The 23925-nt window shown below is 37.8% G+C and overlaps 2 protein-coding genes across 8 annotated transcripts in view; both read left to right on the forward strand.

The window, feature by feature from the left end:
- Positions 1 to 771: 771 nt before the first annotated feature.
- LOC127805825 (GDT1-like protein 3) lies at positions 772 to 18391 on the forward strand. Of its 2 annotated transcripts, XM_052342621.1 has the most exons (10): positions 772 to 984; positions 1069 to 1189; positions 1297 to 1365; positions 1565 to 1699; positions 1908 to 2006; positions 2252 to 2324; positions 2881 to 2966; positions 15993 to 16076; positions 16261 to 16320; positions 18035 to 18391. In XM_052342621.1, the coding sequence occupies exons 2-10, from the start codon at positions 1088 to 1090 to the stop codon at positions 18221 to 18223; spliced, it is 897 nt and encodes a 298-aa protein (XP_052198581.1). In that variant the 5' UTR covers positions 772 to 984; positions 1069 to 1087; the 3' UTR covers positions 18224 to 18391. The 2 variants fall into 2 exon arrangements, with proteins under 2 accessions (XP_052198581.1, XP_052198573.1); XM_052342613.1 differs by having other exon boundaries at positions 773 to 1189.
- A 2349-nt stretch (positions 18392 to 20740) lies between these two features.
- LOC127790271 (zinc finger CCCH domain-containing protein ZFN-like) overlaps positions 20741 to 23925 on the forward strand; it is a 36821-nt gene continuing 33636 nt past the window's right edge. Inside the window, exons 1-4 of one of the 6 annotated variants that reach the window (XM_052319682.1) lie at positions 20741 to 21141; positions 21643 to 21813; positions 21958 to 22115; positions 23750 to 23812. In XM_052319682.1, coding sequence (XP_052175642.1) covers positions 21786 to 21813; positions 21958 to 22115; positions 23750 to 23812 — 249 coding nt within the window. In that variant the 5' untranslated portion in view covers positions 20741 to 21141; positions 21643 to 21785. The remainder of the gene's footprint in view (positions 21142 to 21642; positions 21814 to 21957; positions 22116 to 23749; positions 23813 to 23925) is intronic. The other 5 variants (XM_052319698.1, XM_052319675.1, XM_052319690.1 and 2 more) reach the window with 5 other exon arrangements.

The following is a 23925-nucleotide window of genomic DNA, read 5'->3' on the forward strand; positions in this document are numbered from 1 at the left end:
ATTTGGTATAAAAATGATTGGACAAAATAATAAATGTGGTTACAAATAATAAAATTTAATATTTTACATTAAAAATTATGAAAAGCAAAACTTATAATTGTAAATAAAATTTTTCATGGGACAATTGGGTCTCTCCCCTTTTTCCATTTCGCCCATCTCTTGACATGATGGTACTATGTCAGTATCAAACGCAACTAACGGATTAAATCTGTTGTGTTTGATTATTTTTGTGGCACATGCATAGTATATATTTATTAAACATATGTATTATATATTTATATTATTGTTTATTGTATTTGTATTTTATATTATATGTTTTATTTATTTTTTATATTAATCAATTCAATTTTATCCGTACTCTCCATGTGTTGGATCCAAAATTGAAATAGATCTCAATTGGGTCTAGTTTTATTGGATTTAAAACTAAATTAATATACTGAAAATTTTAAACAAAATTGAATATTGTCTGATTCAGTTTAATTTTTAAATTTATTTAAATTCATAAACATTTATATTGCGTATAATGAGTTGAATAATTTTACCATATCATTATCTAACTCAAAACATATAATAAGTATATTATTACATCATATTTTAACAATAAATATCTACCGGAGTAGATGTGAATCTGTAAATGAAATGAAATCAAATAAAAATAAGATATTACTATTAAAAAATTAAAATTCGATTGATTCAATTTTTTGTTGTGTTATTAATTAGCCTATTTTTCTTTTATTTTAATTAGAAAAACAAATTTTCCTTAGTACTCAAAACTAAGAACTGCGAAAGTCGTCTCCACACGAGATCTTGCGCCGGTGCCTCTCTTTTACGCGGAATTGGACGGATCGGTGGATGGCCTCGCACTGAAGAAGAATGCGATTAGCTTGTATAGTTTCGGGCTCTCAATCTTCAACTTTATTTGATTAACGGAAGTGAAGAAACGAGATCCGATCTCAATCTCTGAGATCCGTCCTCTCTTGCAAGGTTTTCCGAGGGCTTGTTGATTGATTACTGGGGCTTCCTCTGCTGTTTGTTGTTGTATATTGAGATTTGAATCGGAATTTTCAGAGGTTCGGATTCGAAAACCATGGGTTTGCTCTCAAACCCTCGGGTTGGTTGGTGCGCTCGCTACCTCGTTGCTCTCTCATTCTTTGTTCTTCTACTGGTTGTTCCTTCCGGTTATGCTCTGGTAATTCCTTAGTTTCTCTATCTTTGTTTGCGTGTACACACATACACACACACGCACACACGCATATTCACGTGTACATTCCGATGTTGTGATTTCTGGTTTCGAAGGACTCCCTGGATAAGACCAACAATGACGAGTTGAACGGACCCGTTAAAGATCTCGGCCGGCGTAGCAAAGTGAGTTTCTCCTTTGCTCGTTCCTCTTTTTATTGGCCTTTTTGGAAGGAATGAGAGGGGAAAAGTTGGATCCGAATATGAGATTATTCTGTTTAGTTATCTGATTTCTCGCGTTAATTCTGAACATCATACGATTGATGTTGTGTGCTTGTTCTTCTACGATTCTTATGCAAACCCTATTTTTCACTGTTGGGGGCAGATTATTCTCGGGAAACTTGGCGATTCCACAAGCTACAGCGGCGATCCCAGATCCCTTGGTCTCGATTTAGATTCCACTGGACCCGGAATCTTTGATGCGCTCTTTGCAAGTCTGTCCATGATTCTTGTCAGTGAGGTTGGTGCAGCCCAAGTTGTTTTTCTGTTGCCTATTAAATATGTATACTTGTGGTACCCTGTTAAAGATTTTCATAAACTTTCATGGGAATGAACATTTGGTTCATGTCTGTTGGTCAACAAATTTTCATGTTTTTTTCTGGGGTCTTTTATTGGATCTTTTTAGAGTATTGTTTAATTAATTCGTGTATTTAACCCATTTATTGCAGATTGGTGACGAGACTTTCATAATAGCAGCTCTTATGGCTATGCGTCACCCTAAAGCAATTGTTCTGTCTGGTGCTCTCAGTGCCCTGTTTGTAATGACAGTAAGTTAACTATTTTTTGGGTCTTATTTAGCCAAAGTTAATTATGTATTTGCATTTTACACTTTTGACACCTTGATGCATGTGCAATGCCCTATTGTCAAGTTACTAAACCTTTGTTGGCTTTTATTTATTACATGGTTCTAGCAAGTATAGAGCAATACGTTATAGTTTTTTGTTTGTTTATTTGTTATATCTCTATTTGTTTAGTTATTTATTTATGTCAGAAGTTCTTTTTCATTTGGTAGGTCCTTTCCACGGGTCTTGGAAGGATTGTGCCGAATTTGATATCAAGAAAGCACACAAACAATGCTGCTACAGGTTTATATTCTGTTTTTTTTTTTAATTTTTTATGTGAAAATGAAATGGTCTCTACAAAGAACACTATATTTTGGCCGACTTCATGTTCTGGTGTTGTACATTTCTAGGAGGCATGCGACTTGATGCCATTATGCTTGCAACACACTAGCATTGGCTTCTGCTTCTCTATTCTTGTTTTAGGTTGAGCTACAATTGGATTGATAAAATTAAGTTATTACCAGTTGCTAATAAGGGTTTCCTCATGGCTCATAGTTTTGTTCTCATTTCCTTTAATGTCTCTCCTTTGTACTTATATGGCTCTCTGGTGAGTTGATATTTTGCTTAATTCCAAAAGCTATTTAACAGTGAGACTTTCTTTCCCAGGAAAATGATACAGCAATTAGAGTTAATATTGTATGTTCAAATGTTTATTATTAGAGTTAATTTTTGTTTGTTCAAATGTTTGTTAATATTAGATTTTTTCTTTGCTTCTGTTGAAGGTTTTGATAATCTATTTTTGTCATTTTATATCTTTTGTGATAGTAATGCATGTAAGGAGCAACATTTTTTTATGCAGTTCTTTATGCCTTTTTTGGCCTGCGGTTACTCTATATAGCATGGAGATCAGGTCCCAAAGCATCCCAGAAAAAGGAAATGGAGGAAGTATGTTATTCTTACTCAATATGCTATCATTTCTCTATGACATGAAAACATATCCTATCTGTGCTTCATAGCAGTTTCTATGATGAATTTGTGATGCAAAAAACATATTGGATTTATTAGAAAAATCCATGTCATGGAGAAGTTATTTATAATATGTTAACATAAAACCAAACCTGACTTAGTCCTGGATAACTTTATCCATGTCAAAACTAACAAATCAAGCATAAATTTTATATATAAGGAAAAAGGTGATGCGGGACGAGACTAGGAACAGCTTATTGGTGAGTAGTAAGCCTCAAAGAAAATCTATGAAGTGACCCAAATAACAGATGTTCACGTTCAGGTTAGGCACTAACTTTATCATGGAGGGAATCCAAGAAGGTGGTTGTGTTTCCAAGGTATTGCTCTGGGTGCCCTGACTTGAGTTTAAGGCATCACATGTGTTGGTCTCAATCAATGCATATTGGGTTTTTCCAATTCAAATGTCACCCTTGATGCCTAGGCTTGAAAAATACACAAGGAATATGCTGATTTCATGGCCAAGTGACATGAGAAGTGGAACCATGGATTGACAAGTGTAAAAATCAACTCTAGCATGACCAGAAAACTTGGGTAGATATAGTTAAACTAAAATCATATGTGTATCAGGCAAGCATGCCAGGTTGAAGAAGCTATATGCTTCTGGAAATGAAAATACAAGTTGAAGAAAAACCAGCTTTCAAGGTTCAAAATTATGCTGCAGGCCCTGTATGAATGTGGTGTTAGTCTAGGTGACGCAGCGTGTATGTAAAGAAAACACAAAAAGAAATCCTTGGAACTATAAGTTTCAAGTACCCTTGAGAGAACAAACTTCAACGACCAAAGCTGGTCTCTCAACAAGGTGCAAGAGCCGAAATTGCTTGCTGGAAAAAAACTGAACTGGTTTGCTGGAATTTATTCAATAAAAAAACTGATTATAACCCCTAACTTTTAGGTATATTTATATAATTTGGCTAATCCATCTAATAGTTGTAAACAAAATCCAACTAGAATCCTAATAGAAATAAAACCCTAATAAAACATGAAGTTGAATCCTAAAACAAGTAGAATCCTAAAACTTATGAAGTTTCACTATTGTTCCGCTACTACTATTTGGGTCGGGTCGGCCTTGAGCCTTGATTGATGACCGTATCATTCACCTCCACTCGAGAAGAATTTGCCCTCGAATTATGATTAGAGTATGACAACTTAACATCTGGCAAATACAAAGATAGATTAGCAACATTGAATGTTTTGAAAATATCCATATGATTAGGCAAATTCACAACATAAGCATTGTCATTGACCTTCTTTGTAATCTTGTAAGGACTATACTTTTTTGGCTTGAGCTTATTTTGCTTTCCTACTAGAATCTGTTCCTTCTTCAAGAATATCACGACTTTATCTCCAATCTCAAATACTTTGTGCTTCCTATGCTTGTTAGCTCTTGCCTTGTACTTCTCATTCGCTTTGTGCAACTTTTGCTTGATATCTTCTTGAACCGCTTGAATTTGCTCGGCTAAGTCACTAACTGCAACATTGAAACCTGGTACCTTTAGCAACTTTACCAAATCCAATGCATGATTAGGAACTTTTATGTATACGATGGAAAATGGCGATCTTCCTGTTGAGTTATGCACGGTGGTGTTGTAGGCAAATTTTGCTTGAACCATGACTAGCTCCCATTTTTTTGGCTTGTCTTTGCAAACACTGTGAATCAAATTTTCCAAGGTACGATTCTGTCATGACCCTAGGGTTTAGCTAGGGTCAAAGAAGGAATTAAGATAAGAGTTTGAGGCAGATAGAGCAAAGAAGAGGGCAAGGAAGAACATAACAGAATTGAGGGAGAGAGAGCTGTGGGAGAGTATTGAGAGAGGGAATTGAGATTCAAATTATTCATTAAGCTTCCTTCCTCTAACTACTTAAGCCTATTTATAGGCTTACAATTGAAGATGCTAACAACAACATCAGAAAATGCAACTAATAAGGAAAATACATGACATGTATTACTAATATGACAATCCCCACCCCTTCAAACAATTCTTGTCCCTAAGAATTGACTGCTGTTGACCCTATTATTTAGCCAATTCCAGCATTAATAATTTGGTTTCTTCTTCGCCTTTTCTTGTTCTTATCTCTTACTTTTCTTTTTTTTGGTCCTTCCGTGTCTTTTCCTCCTAAAACAACAGTATCATGATTTGCTGCAACATTTGTTTCAACCATCCATTCATTCCTTGTTGCTCTCAAAATTAATTCCACTTGACCTATCACGCCTTCCACCATAATCTCTCTAACTGTAGAGAGTAAGTCAAACTGCTTTACAAGCATAAATTTGGTTCGATGCTGCTGCTTTCCAATGGAAAGAAGAACTATCAAAGCAGCAAAAGTCTCATTTCCTTCCACAAAGAATTTTCCCACCATCTTCCCAATGTCTTCTTTCTCTTTAGTAGAGGTATCCTCAATTGGGGTATCTTTAACTTCCTGATTACTGGTGTACACTAAAAACCCTCTTCCAGCAGATTTTTGTGTCAGTGGAACCTTGATAGCTTCTTCAACAATTACCATTACTTCCTTGGCAGCCTGAATTGCTTGATCCAATTCAGGTTTTTCCTCATTCTTTGCAGCTACCATCCTTACCCTTAGGTCTTTATCAGTCTCATACTTTTCATCAGATGCAAGGACACTATCACCATCGCCATCCTTCACTTCCAGTGTTGATACATCAACCTCCAACTGATATGAACAGTGATCCCCACCGATAGCCTTGTCCAATCTCTCTTCCTTGCTGAAGTCTTTAGTTAAAATTGGCCGGTCCAACTCCAATTTTTCCTCCGATTCATGCTTGGCATGATTTGCAGCCTTAGAAGCTCCCTCAATCAGTTGGCTGCCCTTAATGTAATTGTTAGGCTGCAACTCTTACTTTCTAAAAATGGCTTCCAAGGCGAGTTCCTGCAGCCTTCCTCTCTCGGCTGCCTCTTTTACAGTTGTCGGCATCATCATCCTGACCATTGACCTCAGTTGGTCTTTCAAACCACTAACAAATCTTGATACAAATTAATGCTTTGTCAAAGCTGACAGATCACTCTACAATAGGGACCTTAACTCCTCAAATCTATCATAATAATTTGTCACCAATCCCTCCTGACTTAATTTGTTTAACTCCTCAGTCACCTTAATCATGTTCTTCTTCTTCCCAAATAGGTCATGTAAATTTCCAGGAAGATCAGTCCACCTGATCTCCCCTTCCCTAGACATTGGAGTATGATTGGAAGTGTGAGAAGATGAACATCTTACCTGAATTTCCGGTTTCAAGGCCGGTAGTTCCTCTGCCTCTTGCAAGCCATAGGTCATAGGAAGGGTGCCATGTTTGGGCAGAATTGGATCAGCAACTGCTCGGGGAGGAAAATCTGGTGACTGCATGTTGAACATGCTGTTGATCCGTTGACCATGTTGCTCCCTCATCTTCTGATGCCTCTCCAAGTCTCTTTGCACTCTTTCTTGAGAGGCAGCTAGTCACAAACACATGTTTGCTTTGCTGGCCACATTATCCTCCTAGTTGTGGGTCATTGCCTTATGCTTTACCTTAGATTCCCTAGCTTCAGAATTCCACCTCTTAAAATGATCAACAACCTCATAAAATTGATTTTCCATAGGTTGTTGTTTTGTACAATCTTCCTTAATCTTTGATTCAGACACAACCTCCAAAATTCAGCTGTTGCTGTTGCCTTTGATAATCATTTGATCTGAAATGCAACAATCAAGAATCGATTGGCTTTTAGAGTCTCCTTAAAAAATTGAATCGTACAATGCTAATAACCACCTTAATCGCCACCAAGAACAATCTTCAGGCCTGATTCTTCTTCGTTGAACTTCTTGAATTTGTCGGAATTTCAAGAATCCCAATCCATATCGTCACCTGCGGTGGTTTGACCATCCCAATTCTGAGCCGCGACGCTTGAGTAACGATACAGTGGTTGAGAATCATATGCTACAATTCCGCCTTCTAATAATTTGCTTTGCCTACTATTTCTGAACCTAGTTCAGTTACAAATTTGCCTCCTATGCTGGTCGATTATGCTGTAGCCCATAAAATTGCTTGCGAAATTCTCCTCTAGACCGTTTCTGATCGCTCCTTCCTTCACAACTCGGTCACATGCAGTGACCTAGATCCAATTGCCTTGGACAATAGTCGAAGTCACATGTAGTGATTTGCCTTTTCACCTCGCTCAAGGCTATGCTTCCGATTCTCCCGAATTCAATACCTTTGCTCTACAATTGAATTGCCGATTATCGGACTTGCTTGCAACTGCTCGCCATCTACCCAAGGTTTTGCGGATTCACTGATCGCCCCGGCCAACGCCTTCTTCTCCACCCAATCATTGACCTCTGATTGTTGGAATTCACCTAAATCTCATGCCTCTATCCCTCAACTGAATTACCGATAAGAGCTGTTGATCGCGATATGGACAACACAGCCTCCTGAAGCAAGCTCGACTCTGGTAGCACCTCCTACAATTGATCTTCTCCACTGCAGCTTCTGGAAGATCACCTTCAATCAGCTTCTGAGGATAGCCTAGTGATGCTTGGCTATTAGCTTCCAGCACTCGCCTTCTTGCTACAACTCAATCACACTTTAACAATCGAGAGTTGCTTGCTCGTGTCACGAATCAGACTTCAATAATCTTGACTCCGTTTCAGCCTCTGTCGAGATTGCCTTACTGAGTCGCACTTGTTGATGTTCAGCGATCACTCACGATCTACTTCCAACCACACCACCCTGAACTACCTTTAGATTCTCTTAGAGTCACTATCGGAACTCACCTAGCCGCTTCGTCTCCAATTTCGAGCCGAAATTGCTTTGCTCAGCTTTGTCACTTGCAGCTGATCTATAATCGACTGCCTTCCTTACTCACCGAAATCTCAATCGAAATTGTTGGGGTTCCGCGCTCGCTTAGACCTATTCCGCACCTTCAAGTCCACCAAAAGTTAATCGAAGGACTCGCCTGGTCTGCTTCCACGCCATGTCTCTTCCAGTCACGTTCCTTGTTGGTCAAGAGTCCCTCCAGTACGCTTCAATTTCTGTATCGTCCGAACAACAACGTTCGATTCAATTTCTGAATCATTGGAACAACAACGTTCGATTTCAAATCGTCATAGGACTCGAAGTGATTCAACAATCAACGCACCACCTAACGTCGGAATCACAACCGATGACGACCAGCTCTAATACCAATTGTCGTGACCCTAGGGTTTAGCTAGGGTCTAGGAAGAAATTAGGATAAGAGTTTGAGGCAAATAGAACAGAGAAGAGGGCAAGGAAGAACAAAATAGAATTGAGGGAGAGAGAGAAAAGCCATGGGAGAGTATTGAGAGAGGGAATTGATATTCAAATAATTCATTAAGCTTCCTTTCTCTAACTACTCAAGCCTATTTATAGGCTTACAATTGAAGATGCTAACAACAACAATAGAAAATGTAACTAATAAGGAAAATACATAACATGTATTACTAATATATCCTTGGGGTTCCTTGGGGTCGTGACAGATTCATCACCTCTGTTTGTCCATCAGTCTAGGGTGGGTCGTGCTGTTGAAATTCAAAGATGAATCAAACATCCTCCACTAGGTAATCCAGAAGTGACTCAAGAACCTTGTATCACGATCCAAAGTAATAGTTTTAGGGATTCCATGTAGTCTAACAATCTCCCTGAAAAATAGTTTGGCTGTAGCTCGTACATTTGTTGTCTTTTTGCATGGAAGAAAATGCGCCATTTTGGAAAACTTGTCAACCACTACAAAAATATAATTCATACCTCGTTGGGTTTACGGTAGACCCAACACGAAGTCCATATACAAATCTTCCCAAATAGCATTGGGAACAGGCAATGGCAGGTGGAGACCGACGTTAGAAGATTGCCCCTTAGCTATTTGACATACATAACACCTGGCCACAATAATAAAAACCTCTCTCCTTGCTCTTGACCAATAATACCTTTCCATAACAGCTTCAATAGTCTTGTCCCTGCCAAGATGACTTACTAAGCCACCACCATGCAAATCTCGAATAATTTTCTCACGAAGGGATGTGCAAGGGATGCATAGCTGATTTCCCTTCATGAGAAACCCATCATGCACATAGAAATCTCTTGATGGTTGCTGAGACATGCATTGTTCCCACACGTGCTTGAAATCATCATCCGTAACATATAATTCTTTTAAACACTCAAACCCCTTTACAACCAACAGGTGAACCTCTCGGGTATCTTTACAGTCCTTTACAAACTCAGAGTGTTTATGTGTAATGGTAAGAAAATTCCTTCCCCCACTTTAGAAGCTTTGGTTTGTGTCATGACCTAATGAATAATAGAAGGGCATCATTGTAATAGGGTTGCAATGGTTTGTTAGGATATTTTTACAAGTTGTTAGAAGCACATGGGTGCTGTGAGGATGCTGTTAGAAATTAGTTAAGCAACTAGTTACTATGCCTAGAAAAATGCCCATTGTAAGAGGAGAGGATATGCTTGAATTGATAATTGAAATTCCAATTTCTCTCTCTTTCCCTTCCTCTCTCTCTCAATCGTTCTCCAGTGTTCCATACCTTCTCTCCCTAATTCTATTCAATCTCTCCCTCAGAATTCGACTCTCTCCCGTGAACTCTTCTCATTTCCCTTTCTAACCTTAAACAAATCCTAGGGTTGTGACAATTGGTATCAGAGTATCGTTCCTAGGCTGTTAATGTCCGACGGCTATCGACGACTTCTCGGTGATTGATTTTCGACGATCTAGGCTGCGATCTTTTGTGACCCAGGCTGGTTCAAGGAGCTACCATTTACCGATGGTCCTCGGCTAGTCGTTAAGATTGCAGTGAGTAAGGAGTCGATTCTTCAGGTTGATCAAAAATTATAGTCGAATCAAACTAGAAGATTTCCAGCTGTAGAATCCATTGCGACTGGCTCTTCCAAACGCCGAAGCAGACTCAAGGCCAGGGGATTTCAAATTGGAAGTGTTGTCGATTTTTGGAGGCAAAGCTGGCAGTGACGCTCGGTTGTGAAACTCAAGCGTGTTGCCGACTTCTGGAGGCGACTTTGAAGGATGGTCAGGTTAGTGAATTTTCAGATCTGATCATGATAGAGGAGGTGAGATACGACCATGCACGATTCTCGGCAACCCAAGCAAATTCAAGTAGCTATCTGCTAGTGGTCCTCGACCTAGAAGGTCGTGATTGGAGTGGGTGACTAGAGGTGAAGCGGATGACCCAGAGAGTTGCGACCAGACCAGAAGTCCATTTCGATCCATACCGATAAGCTTCCTACAGGTGCGACTGTGGTGTTGTAGTTTTGATCAGGAATTCCATTTTGGATCGGAAGGCACGGTGGTGTTGTGATTTTTGGGTCGAGAAGCAATTATGACCGTACGGGTGAAGCGAGCTGCCCACATTGATCGGAAAGGGGTTCTGACACTCCTTAATAGTTAATTTCTGGTTGTTCATAGGCTGATACTTCTCGACGACTCTCGGTTCAAATTTGTGGATAGGAAAAACAGATCTGGTATATTTCGCGGTTCGTCAATCAGCACAACAATCGGATTCAAGCAGCCAATTGCTAAGTTAGAAGCGGTACAATAGACCATTGCAGTGAGCAACTCTAAATTTCGGCTTTGAAAATCTGGTTAACTTGTTTGAATTGGTAAGACGAAGAGGAGCAGGTGCTTTTAGGCTATTGAATTACATTGAGGGATTCTAATGTAGGGTCGAGTAGCTCAAGGAAGTGTGGGATCCAGTATGTGTAGAACTCCTACTCCTTGATCTTCATAGTGTCTTGTTCGTGAGGAATCGACCATGGGAAGCGGTGCACACATGAAACAAGTGAAGCCTCAACTGCCGTAGAAGAGTGCTGCATTTTTAGTTGGCCAGAAGCATCAAACAGAGGAAAAGAAGTTTGAGAATGAGATCAACCAATGGGACAAGGGAGCAAGTAGTGGGGTACATGATACGAGCAAGGAATTTGGCCTTATGATACGCGAGAAGCTACAAGAGTTTGCGATGATACTTATTAAGAAGTATCATTACAACTTTTCGGTGAAATACTTTGATGATTATCACAGAAGTTTTAACAAGGAGGAATTCCTTGGAGTGGAGCAGCTGAAGGAGGAGACAAGATTACGGATGATCGATTCACTGCCTACTCCAGACTTTGGGCAGGAAAAGAAGCATTCTGATGGAGGCAGCAATGAGCAGAAGGATGGTTGCAATATTGGGAGTAATTTTGGTGGTGAAAGCATAATCTCAAGGAAAATTATGTTGATCAGGTTGATAAGACAATAGATCAAAAGGAGCCCACGGATCTTTTTGAAGGAGAAGTGCATGTAGAGAAATATCTCGACAAATACAGGGAAAAAGAAGCTACTGGATTACTTGCATGGAATCAAGAAGAACCAATTGAAAAATCAGTTAATATTAAGGAAGTTGTTGCTAGAATCAAAGCTAATTTATCAGTAGTAACTCAGGATTCAGAACATGAAAGTAGATTAGATGAGGAGATCTGTATAGATCACACTTTACAAGAGTTGGAAGCTAATAAATTGGGTGCTAATCAGTCTATACAACAAATTGGAGGTAAGAACTACTACATAGATGGCTTCCATACATTTGATAGTCCGGGCAGGGATATTGTTTCATTAGATAATTGGGCTGCAAATCAGGTAGGGAAAGAAGGCCGGGATGAAGGCCTTGCCACTGAGGAGCTAGTGGCTGGGATTGAAATCACAGCAGCCCCTAATTCCAATGCTCACAGACAGCATTGGTCTGAGCACCCAAGGAAAGTCTACAACTCTTCGTCGCTATATTTCTAGGATGTTGTTGATATTTTTGCAACAGAACTTGGCCATGGGTTGAGTGGGAATACATTAAAGGCAACTATTGTTGTAGATCAGTTATCCATCCTTGTATTGGACAGGGAGACTGATTTTGGTTGGCCAGCTATTGCAGAAGGTGGGGGCATTGAACTTGAACTCGATCAGATTTTTTCAATTGAAGTTCTAGGCCAAAGCATGCTTGGGATGGATCTTGGAAACCTAAAAACAAAGTAGAAGAGGCCTAAAAGACGCAAGCAAAAAAGAAGAATGAAACGGATTGAGAAAGCGGGTATTGGATGAAAAGCAATGAATAGTTGCTGCAAGTTGTTGAGGACAAGAACTCTCTCAAGGAGGGGGGAATTGTCATGACCCAAGGAATAATAGAAGGGCATCATTGTAATAGGGTTGCAATGGTTTGTTAGGATATTTTTACATGTTGTAAGAATCACATGGGTGCTGTTAGGATACTGTTAAAAATTAGTTAAGCAACTAGCTACTATGCCTATAAAAAGGCCCATTGTAAGAGGAGATGATATGCTTGAATTGATAATTGAAATTCCAATTTCTCTCTCTTTCCCTTCCTTTCTCTCTCAATCGTTCTCCAATATCCCATCCCTTCTCTCCCTAATTCTATTCAATCTCTCCCTCAGAATTCGGCTCTCTCTCGTGAACTCTCCTCACTTCCCTCTCTAACCTTAATCAAATTCTAGGGTTGTGACAGTTTGGTTCTTTTCTACTTTAGGTAACAAAGTATAATACACACTCTATTTTTTAAGCTGATATGTGTTCCTCCTACTCGAGTGCTTAGCATCCACGCCAAATTGCCAAGGCTTCCTAAATAAAATATGGAAAGCATCTATATCAACAATATCACAATAGACTTCGTTAGAGTACTTACCAATAGAGAAAGGCACCTTGCAGCGTTCATCCACATGTATGCCACCAACTTCTTTGATCCATCCAATCATGTAAGGACTTGGATGTTTTTCAGGAGTTAGCTACATCTTCGCTACCATGTCTCTTTCTATGATGTTCTCTTGACTTCCACTATCAATAATTAGGTCAAAGATTTTTCCTTTCATCGTACACCTTGTGCGATAAAGTTTAGGCCGTTGAGTAGTATCTTCATTCTTTTGAGATAGTATTAACTTCCTCATTGCACCTGTATACTCTCCATGTCCATACTCTTCTTCATCATTCTCCCTATCAGGCTCGCAATATACTTCCTCTTCAGCAACATCTTTCTCCTCCCTTTCTATAATATTAACTAATTTTCTCCTTGGGCAATCACTAGACTAGTGTCCGACCTCATTACACTTGAAACATTTAAGAGAACAAGCGTTGCATAAGGGTTGTTGGATTTTGAAAGATTAGAAGTAATACCTTGAGTGTTCCCCCCCCCGGGTTGTATCCTTAGTAGGGTTGATTGTATTAGGTGGATTGAAAGGTTGCATTCCTTGAACCAACTTGCCTCTATCAAAAGCTACTTGTTTATTTTCATTCTTGCTATACCGACACGGGCTCTCTCACTCAACATTAACTCAGCCTTTCTAAGTTCCTTGTTTCTTGCACACTCAGAATAATCTGAACCTCAATTTTATCACGAATAGCAGGTTTCAATCCATTCAAGTAACAAGCTACTTGTTGATTGTCACTTTCTGACAATTAGTTTCTCTCCGCCAATCTTAAAAATTCAGAGGTATATTCATTCACACTCTTCATTCCCTGTTCACATCTTTGATAGGATTCAAACATGCATTGTTCATAATCAGAAGATAAAAACCTACCTCTTAACAACTGCTTCATTCATCTCCATGTCTGAACTGGGTGTCGGCCTTCCCTTAATCTCGTCTCTCTCAATCACTCCCACCAAATAGATGCGCCACCCTTCAATTTATAATCCACTAACTTAACTTGTCGCTCGTCTGGGATCTCTATGTATTCGAAAAATCGGTCAACCTTAGTGATTCAATCTAGGATCAATATCAAGATCTCCACTAAAGTAGGAATATCAACCTTTACTTTATACTCATTGTTGCCCCAATGGTTGTGCTGATGTGCATTCTTTCTAACCCTTCTATCATCAAGGTTAGCTATTGCTCGACCAAGATCATCCTTTTCATCGCTATCTTCAATCATTGGTCTTCTAGGATTAATAAGGACGTGATTAATGGGTGGTCTTCCCGCTTCGGCTTGATTCATCCCATTATTTAGGCTTCTGTCATCATCACCTCGTAGTAAGGCACCCTATTGGTTGCTGATTTGCTTCAATTGTTGTTGGATGGTATGAGTTACTTCCTGTTGTTCTCGATTACTTTCCAAACCGCGGACAACCCCTGATCATCGTCATGAGATTGGTTGCTACCATTACTTTCGAAATTGGCCATCTGATTGGTTGATTAACCGCTCTGATACCACCTGACGCTAATGCGTGTGTAAAGAAAACACACAAAGAAACCCTTAAAACAATAAGTTTCAAGTATCCTTGAGAGAATAAACTTCAACGACCAAAGCTGGACTCTCAACTAGGCACAAGAACTGAAGCTGCTTGCTGGAAAAAAACCGAACTAGTTTGCTTGAATTTATTGAATAAAAAAACTGATTACAACTCTTAGTTTCTAGGTATATTTATAGAGTTTAGCTAATCCTTCTAATACTTCTAAACAAAATCTAACTAAAATTTAATAGAAATAAAATCCTAATCAAACATGAAATAAAATCCTAAAACAAGTAGAATTCTAAAACTTATGAAGTTTTGCTACTGTTCCGACGCTACTGTTTGGGCTGGTTCTGGGCTGCTCAGTTTGGGTTGGGTAGGCCTTGGGCCTTGATCAGTTACCGCATCATAAGGAAATGACAAGTCCCTGCTATGCATATTCAGTGATGAATTTGCTGATGAAGGTTGAAAATGATTGCCTGCAACTGGTTTCTTAGAACCATCTCCCGAGGGCATCAATAATGTAGTGATGCCTGATCACTATTGCTTCAGTTTGAGGCCCTCCTCCCTTTTCTCCATGTTTGGGCACACAATGTGTTTATACAACCCCCCAAATTGTAATGAGAGACTACAACAACAATCATAAGCCTTAATCTCGTTTGGTGGATTGGCCACAACTGAATTCTCGATCTCCAATCAGCTCTATCCATGGTCATAACCTCTTTAACGCTATTATATCCTATGTACTGAGAGACTTGTAGAAAAAAGTAACAAGATATGGGCAGTTCCATATTATATCCATCTGGTATGACTAGATTTTTTAGTTGTATCTCATGATATATTTATTGGGTTATTCATTATTTCAAGGAGATAAAAGCTGTTTGTTTCAACATTTTCATTCACTGCCTGAATTTTCCCTTTTATTCAATGTGCAACCATATCGTATTTGTTTATAATACTAGAATAAATATCTATGGAACTTCCTGAAATGATTGGATTGTGAACATCGGTATACAACAGGGAAGAAGAAAGAACTAAGGCTGTTTGTAGTGCTGAGTTTGGGATGTGTTGGTTAGTGCATTTTGTGGAGGTCTTTTTGCATTCACTTGTGAGTAGTATGACCTATTAGTTTTTGCATTTTGGTCTTCACCTCATGAGGGAAATGAGCCTGGGGTGTCTGGCATTTGGTCTAACAAAGGTGTGACATCTTATGGACATAAAGTTTGTTAGATAGACAGACATTATGGGAGGAAGTTGTAGAAAGAAATAAGTAAATGAGAGAATCTTAGCATTGATGGTAAGACCAATTAAACTTCCTTCGAGTATAACAAATATAATGGCTCATTACCTGCTTCCTGTGAAATAAGAGTGTAACTGAGACAGGGAAATTACGGTATATATTTGGGGATATTACGGTAGAGTGTGACTCAGAACAACACCTCCCCCCACGCCCCCGCTGCTGTGGCCCTATCTAACCCGTCATGTGGATTTGCTGGTTGCTGGCTGCTTATTGAGGTTTAGAATTCTACTGTTTGGTTATGTGGTTTTTCAAAAGTTTGTAGAGAATGAGTTTCACTGTTTATCCTTTTTTCGGTTTTTATTCTTTGTTTGTGCCTTTTGCTCCTTACCACCCTGCCCAGTCAAAGAAAAAAAATCTTTATTTTTATCAAATTATAATTCTCTTTAATATTCAAATCGATTCTGATTACATGCATTCAGGTAGAAGAGAAGCTTGAATCTGGACAAGGGAAAACAGCAGCCCGCCGGTTCTTTTCTAGATTTTGTACCCCCATTTTCTTGGAGGTATCTTTGTAAAAGCTTGTTTAAGTGCTATTTTGCAGTTATGTCTTCTTTGAATCTTTCTTCTAGTGAGTTCTTTCAGCTACTTTTAAAGAATTTCTGATAACCAACTTCAAATGTGCCTGGTGGATTCTCACATCATTATGATTAATATTTATGTCCTCTCACTTTGTGACTTGGTTTGCAGTCATTTATTTTAACATTTCTAGCTGAGTGGGGAGATCGGAGCCAGATTGCAACAATTGCTGTAAGATAATCTCCTCTTCCATGAACCTTCTTTAGCTATACCTATACATCCATGTATGTGTATATCCTATTTAAAAGCTATGAAGCAAAGTCCCATATGCAAATACTGAATGGAGAAAGAGAGCACACCACAGTTCTGTTATTACCAGGACTACCGTCTGAGTTGAATTTGTGCATTTCAATATGCATAATGCTATTGTCGTCTGCTTCTTTTGGTTTTTAAATATCTTGGGAATTAATTACAAGTTGGAACTTAGAAGATAGACCTATTACATCTAATGCAAAAACTTTTATCGTCTACCTCAGAACCTTCTTCCTTCTTTGATGGGTAAGAATAATAAGGTTGCAATGTCACATGTTCTAGTTGTGAAGTCAGCCTCTTTGCAAGGCAAGGTTAAGCTTGCATACAAAAATGACCCTACCCCCGACCTTTGCAAAGGAGGTAGCTTCATGCGTGGGAGAGATCCTTTTTTGATAGATTAAATAATTGTAAAAGAGAACCAATAAAATTGGGCTGGACTTTGTACAAGGGCAAGAAGGCTTAAAGATTATGACCCAAAACAAGTAATCAGGGAAAAGACCAAAAGAAGAAAATGAAAGACTGGTACGAATCTAGAGATTTACAAGCTAGAGTTCATATAGTTGACCCCACCTAGTGGGATTAAGGTCTGATATGTTGTTTTAATATTAATGTTATAATATAAGCAATGTTATAAATATTGTATTGCTAAATTAATTTTTTATAAGAATATCAATCTATTTTATTCACATTTTTTATAATAATAATAATAAATTATTGAAAGTATAATATTTAGTAATACCTTGAATACAATATTAATAGCATTAATTTTATAACAATAACACCATTAATATTAATTTTTTAGTATTATAATATTATTAATATGTTATTGTATTAGATAGCAATCGAACACATGTTTTATATAACCATTTTGAACATATTTTTTAGTTTGTAAGATAAAAGAACAGTTTTATATATTCTACAATTGAATTTATTTTTTCTGTGAAAAAGGATAACAAAGATGAAATGAGAAAGTGGGAGCAAAATTGGAAAATGTTCTATACAACTACACAATCCCTTGTCTTTTATTTATGGTTGCCCAGGCAAACTTCTATAGTGGATAATGGATACAAGAAGTCCTTTCATGGACAATATTTCTGACTGAAAACGACCTATTTATTGATGTCCATGGCAATTTAATTGGGATCAGAATCAATATTACCGGTACATGTGGCCTATGGGATGTGATATCTGCTTTTGATCTTCTATTTGTGTTGGATTTATTGTTAGGTATGTTTTTTTTAAGAAATAAAATGTTGAGAAGACAAAGAGCCGCATTTTTATCTTCTTGGGTGGTTTTAGTTGAGAAGCACGTTTGTTCCCCCAGGATATGATAGCATGTCCGTCTGGTCTTGTGGCCATTGTGGCATGCACCATTTGTCTTGATGCAGAAACCTGTATTTCTGTCCAATAAGCTTTATTGAGTTTTTGCTTTTGAAGCGGATGTACAGAAGTCATTATTCAAGTTCTAGACCAATTTATTTTGGTTAATACTTGATGCACTTTGAAATAGTGAACCATTTACTTATTCCATGTTTTGGTTTCTACCCGTCAAGCATTGCATATTTAAATGCTGCAGTCATTGTTAGATTTCTCGTCTATTATACGAGATGAATTTTCTTTTGTGATTCTGCAGCTGGCTACACACAAAAATGCAGTTGGTGTCGCTGTGGGTGCTACCGTGGGGCACACCATTTGTACATCGCTAGCAGTGGTGGGAGGAAGCATGCTCGCATCCAAGATCTCCCAAAGAACGGTTGCTACAATAGGTGGCTTGCTTTTCCTTGGCTTTTCCTTATCGTCTTATTTTTATCCTCCCTTGTAACCCACCAAGCTGTGTGCTAACCTGATGCTTAGGCGTGCTACTGCTCCTAGTTTCAATTTTTTTTACTACTCTGCTTATTCGTGTTCATTAGCATTTGAAAATATGTTAATGGCTAGGCAATATTTGTTATTGCCAACCTCTTATCATTTATTTTGAATTTATTCCAAATTTTTGTTACCTTCAAATGTAGATTAAGATTTATGTGAAATCATACGCAATTTCTAGTTCCCTGCCAAATCTGGTTTGCACCAAATTATTCTCCCATGATTACAACTGATGAATTCTATTTGTCAATGGTGGAAAAGTTTTCAGAAGTGAAATTACTACTGGAGTAGACATTGGGGAGTGAGAAAGCACTAGAAAGATCGGCCTTTTATCTTTGCATTTGGTTGCATTGTTTTGTGGAGAGGAGAATTAGGTGTTTGTTTTTGTAAATGAATTAGATGTTACTCTTATCAAAACAATACATTTAAGTTTTAATCTTATTAAGAGGAGTTGTACATCGATTATACTTTTTCAATCTTTTTTTTTTTTTTTTTTGGGTGGGGGGGTGGGGTGGGGTATCATCATGATGCCTTTTAAAATTAAAATTCTTGTGAAACCCCATTTGTCGTCTGGTTGTTGTGCATAGGCTGTGTGTGGGCAAGAAAAGACACAAGTGCTTCCATTAACAGGTCACAGTATCTTTATGGGAGTTGACACAGAGAAAAGAAAGAACAAACGATCATGTTTAAGTACATAATACAAGGCTTGAAATTAGTTATGAAAGGATCTTTCCGATTGAAAATTGAGACAAGATTTTAAGTAGACTTTGCCATGGATTGTCACACCTGACGTAACCAAGTGAACGCTCAGTTGCTGAATGGATGATGAATGTCTTACTCATTTGAATTCTCTTCATTTACATATATTATTAGTATATTAGTTAAAATGGGCTACACTTAATATATAGATGTTAATTAAGTTAACTCGTTAACTTAGACTAAGTAGTCCATGGCGTAACTGAACTGATCGTGCTGGATATTATCTTTTATTACAAATAATTCATCGCAAATTGAATAATATTATTATTATGTTTAAGATTTTTAACAGTGGGGTATTGCTTTTTATCATAATAATAATAATTAACTTAACATCCGCGATAAGACACACGTGCAATATGAATTTTTGAAAATCGAACATTGACAAAAATTGGAAACATAGAATTGAACGTTTGCATCCAATCCAAGGTAAAGTGCTTTCAATGAAGAGAACTAGATTTGGATTTTTCTTCCGTAACAAACTCTTAAATTAATACGTTGCGATATGAACGTTATATCAGTAATTAATAAGAACGAGTCCCAAGCTCTATTATTATTATTATTGGCAAGGGTCCCAAGCGTTATTTAGTCATAAACAAGTGTTACTTCCGGGTTAAGCTTAACAAAAAATGAAAGGGACAAATCTGGAAATTCCGATTAGAAACCATTATTTCTAAGATTATATCAACTATTATTATTTCTATTATTATTATTCTTTAAAGAAATTAGAATAATATATTTTAAATTTTTTTTGTAAGGCAGTCTTTGCTTCCTTAAATCAATTATCTTTAATAATAATTTTACGTTTATTTATTTAACATATATAAGATCATATATTGTCACTAAAGATAACTAAAAATAACAGAAAAGTTGGTTGAAATAGGTCTCTGCTCCTGCTCGTTACTGTTGGTTAAGTAAGCTTGAGTTTAATATAAATATAAATTTTAATTAATTATGGATTCAAATTAACTCAGTTATAAGGTAAAATAGGACCAATTTAATCTATTATAGTCGGATGTGACAATTTTATAATTAAAACTTGTGAAATGCTAAAATATTAATAAACAATAAGACTTTTATATTATTTATTTGAGTTGGGTCTTATTTTCAATTATTTAACTTAATGAAATTAAATTGAAAAATATTTAAATTAAATCTATTTAATTATATTAATTTAGGAAAGGAAAAAAAAAAAAAAAAGTCGACTACTACCATGTATTCCAGGTGACGTGCAATTTAAAATGTCAGATATCACATGCTTTGTAAGGACACTTTTTGAATAAAAATGATTCAATTAGAATAATAATAAAAAATAATATATTAATTTTAGAATATCTTGGCTAAAAGGACATGCAATTAGCAAAAGAGGACAAAGTGGGGAGGAAAAGTGGGTGGGGAAAGCCACGAGATTCTTCTTAGTTAAGCCTTAATAAGATTATTATTATTATTATAGAATTTGTTGGGATTAATTAAAGATAAAAATTGGATTTGGGGGTCAAACCTATGAACCATGGACTAGGATTATTATAAATCGCATTAAGGACTGAAAGGGGCAACGTGTTGGGCCTACAGCGCGAGTGGAGTCGAGTTCCATACCCGCCGCGAGTGAGCGTACAGATGGACTTGTTTCATTTAGGGAAGGCTTACGTGGGTGGGATGGTTGGTTGATTTTCGTTCTCTCCCTCTCTCTCTCTTTCTCTCTCTCTCTCATTCATTTTCTCATTCATTTTTTCTCTCTCTCTCTCTCTCTCTCTCTCTCTCTCTTCTGTTTGTGGAGAGGAGAGAACGCTGCTTTGAGTGCCTTCCACCTTTCACTGCTCCTGCTTTCTCTCTCTTTCTCTCTCTAAAAGTTCGCGTCGGTTTGTATTTGTTGATAACTGTCTTTGTTTTGTTGCGTCTCGGGAGGATTTGATCGCCGCCGCCGACGACAGAGAACCGGAGGGACGTCAGCAGCGGCGGCAGAGGCAGAGGCAGGGGATTCCGCCGGCGGCGGCGATGGCGGAGTCACAGTGGTGAGATTAATCGCTCTATGGAGGTGCGTTCCCCTGATGGAATTCGAAGCTGGAATTCCGATGGCCCGACCGAGTGTTGTCCAGGGACCGTCTTCCTTGGATGAAGGTCGCTTTTTGGCTCTCCTTTTTCGATATTATTATTATTCTATTGAACTATTTGTTTTTGTCTTCTTCTCCTAATGTGGGAGTCACCGACTGGAATTTTGTTTGAATTCGTTAGGAGCTTTTCTAGCTTTGAATTGTTATGGTGAAATTTAGGTTTCGTTCGATCACTCGTGGATCTGATCGCGCTTGGATTCCGTGGACTAAATTGTGATATTAGTGACTGAATTTGCATTCCTTCTCCTTTTGTTCCAATGCTCTTAGCAGTTTACCTTAAAGGTTAAAATTATTGATGCTTTTGAATCTTGGGTTCTGTTTGTTCTTTTTTTATTTACCACTTCGGTTATTGCATCGCATCCACGCAATAGCATAAGCATTCGATTAGATTTCCTCTGGTGACCGACTGTTCTGTTTCAAATTTATAGATTTATTTCAAGCGGGTAAATTTTTGTTATTCCCTTATTTTTATTATTATTATTTTTTTGCCTCACAAAATTTTGCATAGAGCCACACACGCAGGATGGATAACAATGATGTGGCCTTGGTAATTTTGGAGCTTCAGAGAAGATGGTGGTCATTATGCTTCAAGAAATATGAACGGTGACCCCATTCATATGCGTGGACTTTCTTTCTTCCCTGTTTTATGTCATGTTCTCTGGAATATGTGTTTTTGTGGGTATTGACCTATTACTGTTTAGATTTTGCTTCATGATTTTAGTTGTTTGACTGGCATTTTCCTTTGTTCTTATAGAAAGTGAAAGCTTGGTACTTGAATTATTTTGCTCACATGCTTAAACTGGCGACCTTATTAATATTTCAGATACATTGTGGCAATTGAGCTTAAGGCCTAGTGAAAGAATGGATTCTGGAACTTATCCTGTGCGTGAAGGAGAACCAGACTGTTCTTATTATATCAGGACAGGCCTTTGCAGATTTGGGGCAACTTGCCGATTTAACCATCCTCCTAATAGGAAACTGGTAAGAGTCGCATCCAGAATGGACTACCTTAAGGATGTCTGTTATTATACAGTTACGTAGTTTATCACACTATCAACCAGGTTCTTAGATGTTTATATTTTGTAGCATTACCTTTATTATGGTGCAAGTTCTTAAATTAATTGAATTGTTGACGCACATATGGTTGCAAGGTGATATTCATGATTTATCAAATCTACTGAAATCTGGTTCTTAAAAATATTTACAGAAATCTGGTCCTTTGACATATAAAACGGGTTCACCAACCTAGATCTGCACCTTGGTGGCAAACGCAGATCCATATGGGTTCACTGCACACCCATATCAGTTATGGGTTCACTGCACACCCATATCAGATATGGGTTTATAAAGAAACCGAAATCAGAATTTGATTTCACGAACCGTAGACGAACTTTGCAAAGAACATATACTAGATTTGGGTTTGCCATCCAGATCTGGTGTGGCCAGAGAAAAAAGAAGAAAGAAAGAAGAATAAAGGGGAGATGGTTGTTGGCTGTAGGGGGTTCATTTACCATGGAGAGGGAGGGAGACAGGTTAAAGGAATGGTGCAAGGCTGGGGGAGCTGAAACAAATATGTTAGGTGCGGGTGCGGGTAGGGGAAAGGAAATGAAGTGGGAAAATTACAACACCCTTTGGGGGTGTTTTTTTTTTTAATCCAAAAATGTTTTGACTTTTTCAAAAAACAAAAACAGACAACCAAACAACATTTTTTATTTTCATTTCCAAAGTTCTGAAAACAGAAATTAAAAACTAAAAATTGAAAAGCTCTACCAAATGGGTCTGTTATCTTTCGACTTTTGTGTACGTCCTCTTGTGATTGTTACATTCTATTGCTGCTATGTTCTCTCGTACTACTGGTGTATGATTTTCTTTTCTTTCTTTTACTGCATTTCTCATACCACATCACGCTGCAATCTGTAATAAAAAACACCGTATATATGTATATAATCTACATATAAATGCACGAAATAATTGGATCATTGACTAGGCCTCAGTGGTAGTGTTGGGCTCAATAATTAATAAGTTGTAGAGGCATTGAGGTTCGTTTCTTTCCTGGGGGGTGGGGGGTTGTGTGGGCAGGGTTTCAAAATCAAAATGCACGAAGAGACAGATAAGATAGGAGTTGGGCTGTTCATGACGGTGTGTGTTAGAGGTGGTAGGTGATAATGGAAGTGGCTGTGAGGGGGGATTTCAATTGCATGACAGTTGGTAATGGGTTTGTAGTAGGAAGAGGAGGATATCAATTATACATTGTTGACTTTTTGATTATAATATTTTAATTTTTTCATTAAAATTAAACTTATTTTGAAAATAAGTTTAAACATCTAATTTAGTATGTTTCATAGTACTTAGACCAATGAAATCAGACAAGGAATAGAGGTTAAGAGTATTTTGAGAGAACCTGCAGGGCCTTGGGGGAAGGGAATAGGGATCTCTCCTTTGATGAAAGCAACTCACCAAAAGCTTATCCTAATTACTTGGAGATGGTTCATTTTTCCCCCCCTTCAGTACTTTTCATTTCTTTAAGTCTCATCTGCCTTCAAGATCCATTTGGTAAGTTCATACAACTTTTCTTAATTAGTGGTTCAACCATTTTTTTTTTCTCTGAATTCCAGGCTATTGCCACTGCAAGGATGAAGGGTGAATATCCAGAAAGAATAGGACAACCTGAATGTCAGGTATGCATTCATCTTCACTCTTCTCCTTTCTCATTTTTTTTATTTGTTTTTGTGCTGAACTTATTTTAAGAATTGTTCTCAGAGTTATTATTTGCTGCAGCCTATCCATTTTA

This window comes from Diospyros lotus, chromosome 1 (assembly GCF_014633365.1).
Source record: "Diospyros lotus cultivar Yz01 chromosome 1, ASM1463336v1, whole genome shotgun sequence".
NCBI lineage: Eukaryota > Viridiplantae > Streptophyta > Magnoliopsida > Ericales > Ebenaceae > Diospyros > Diospyros lotus.

Coding starts and splice junctions, on each gene's coding strand:
- LOC127805825 (XM_052342621.1), top strand. CDS start 1,088: ATGGGTTTGCTCTCAAACCCTCGGGTTGGTTGGTGCGCTCGCTACCTC. Junction 16,077..16,260: donor GTACCCCCATTTTCTTGGAG/GTATCTTTGTAA, acceptor CTTGGTTTGCAG/TCATTTATTTTAACATTTCT. Junction 16,321..18,034: donor GCCAGATTGCAACAATTGCT/GTAAGATAATCT, acceptor GTGATTCTGCAG/CTGGCTACACACAAAAATGC.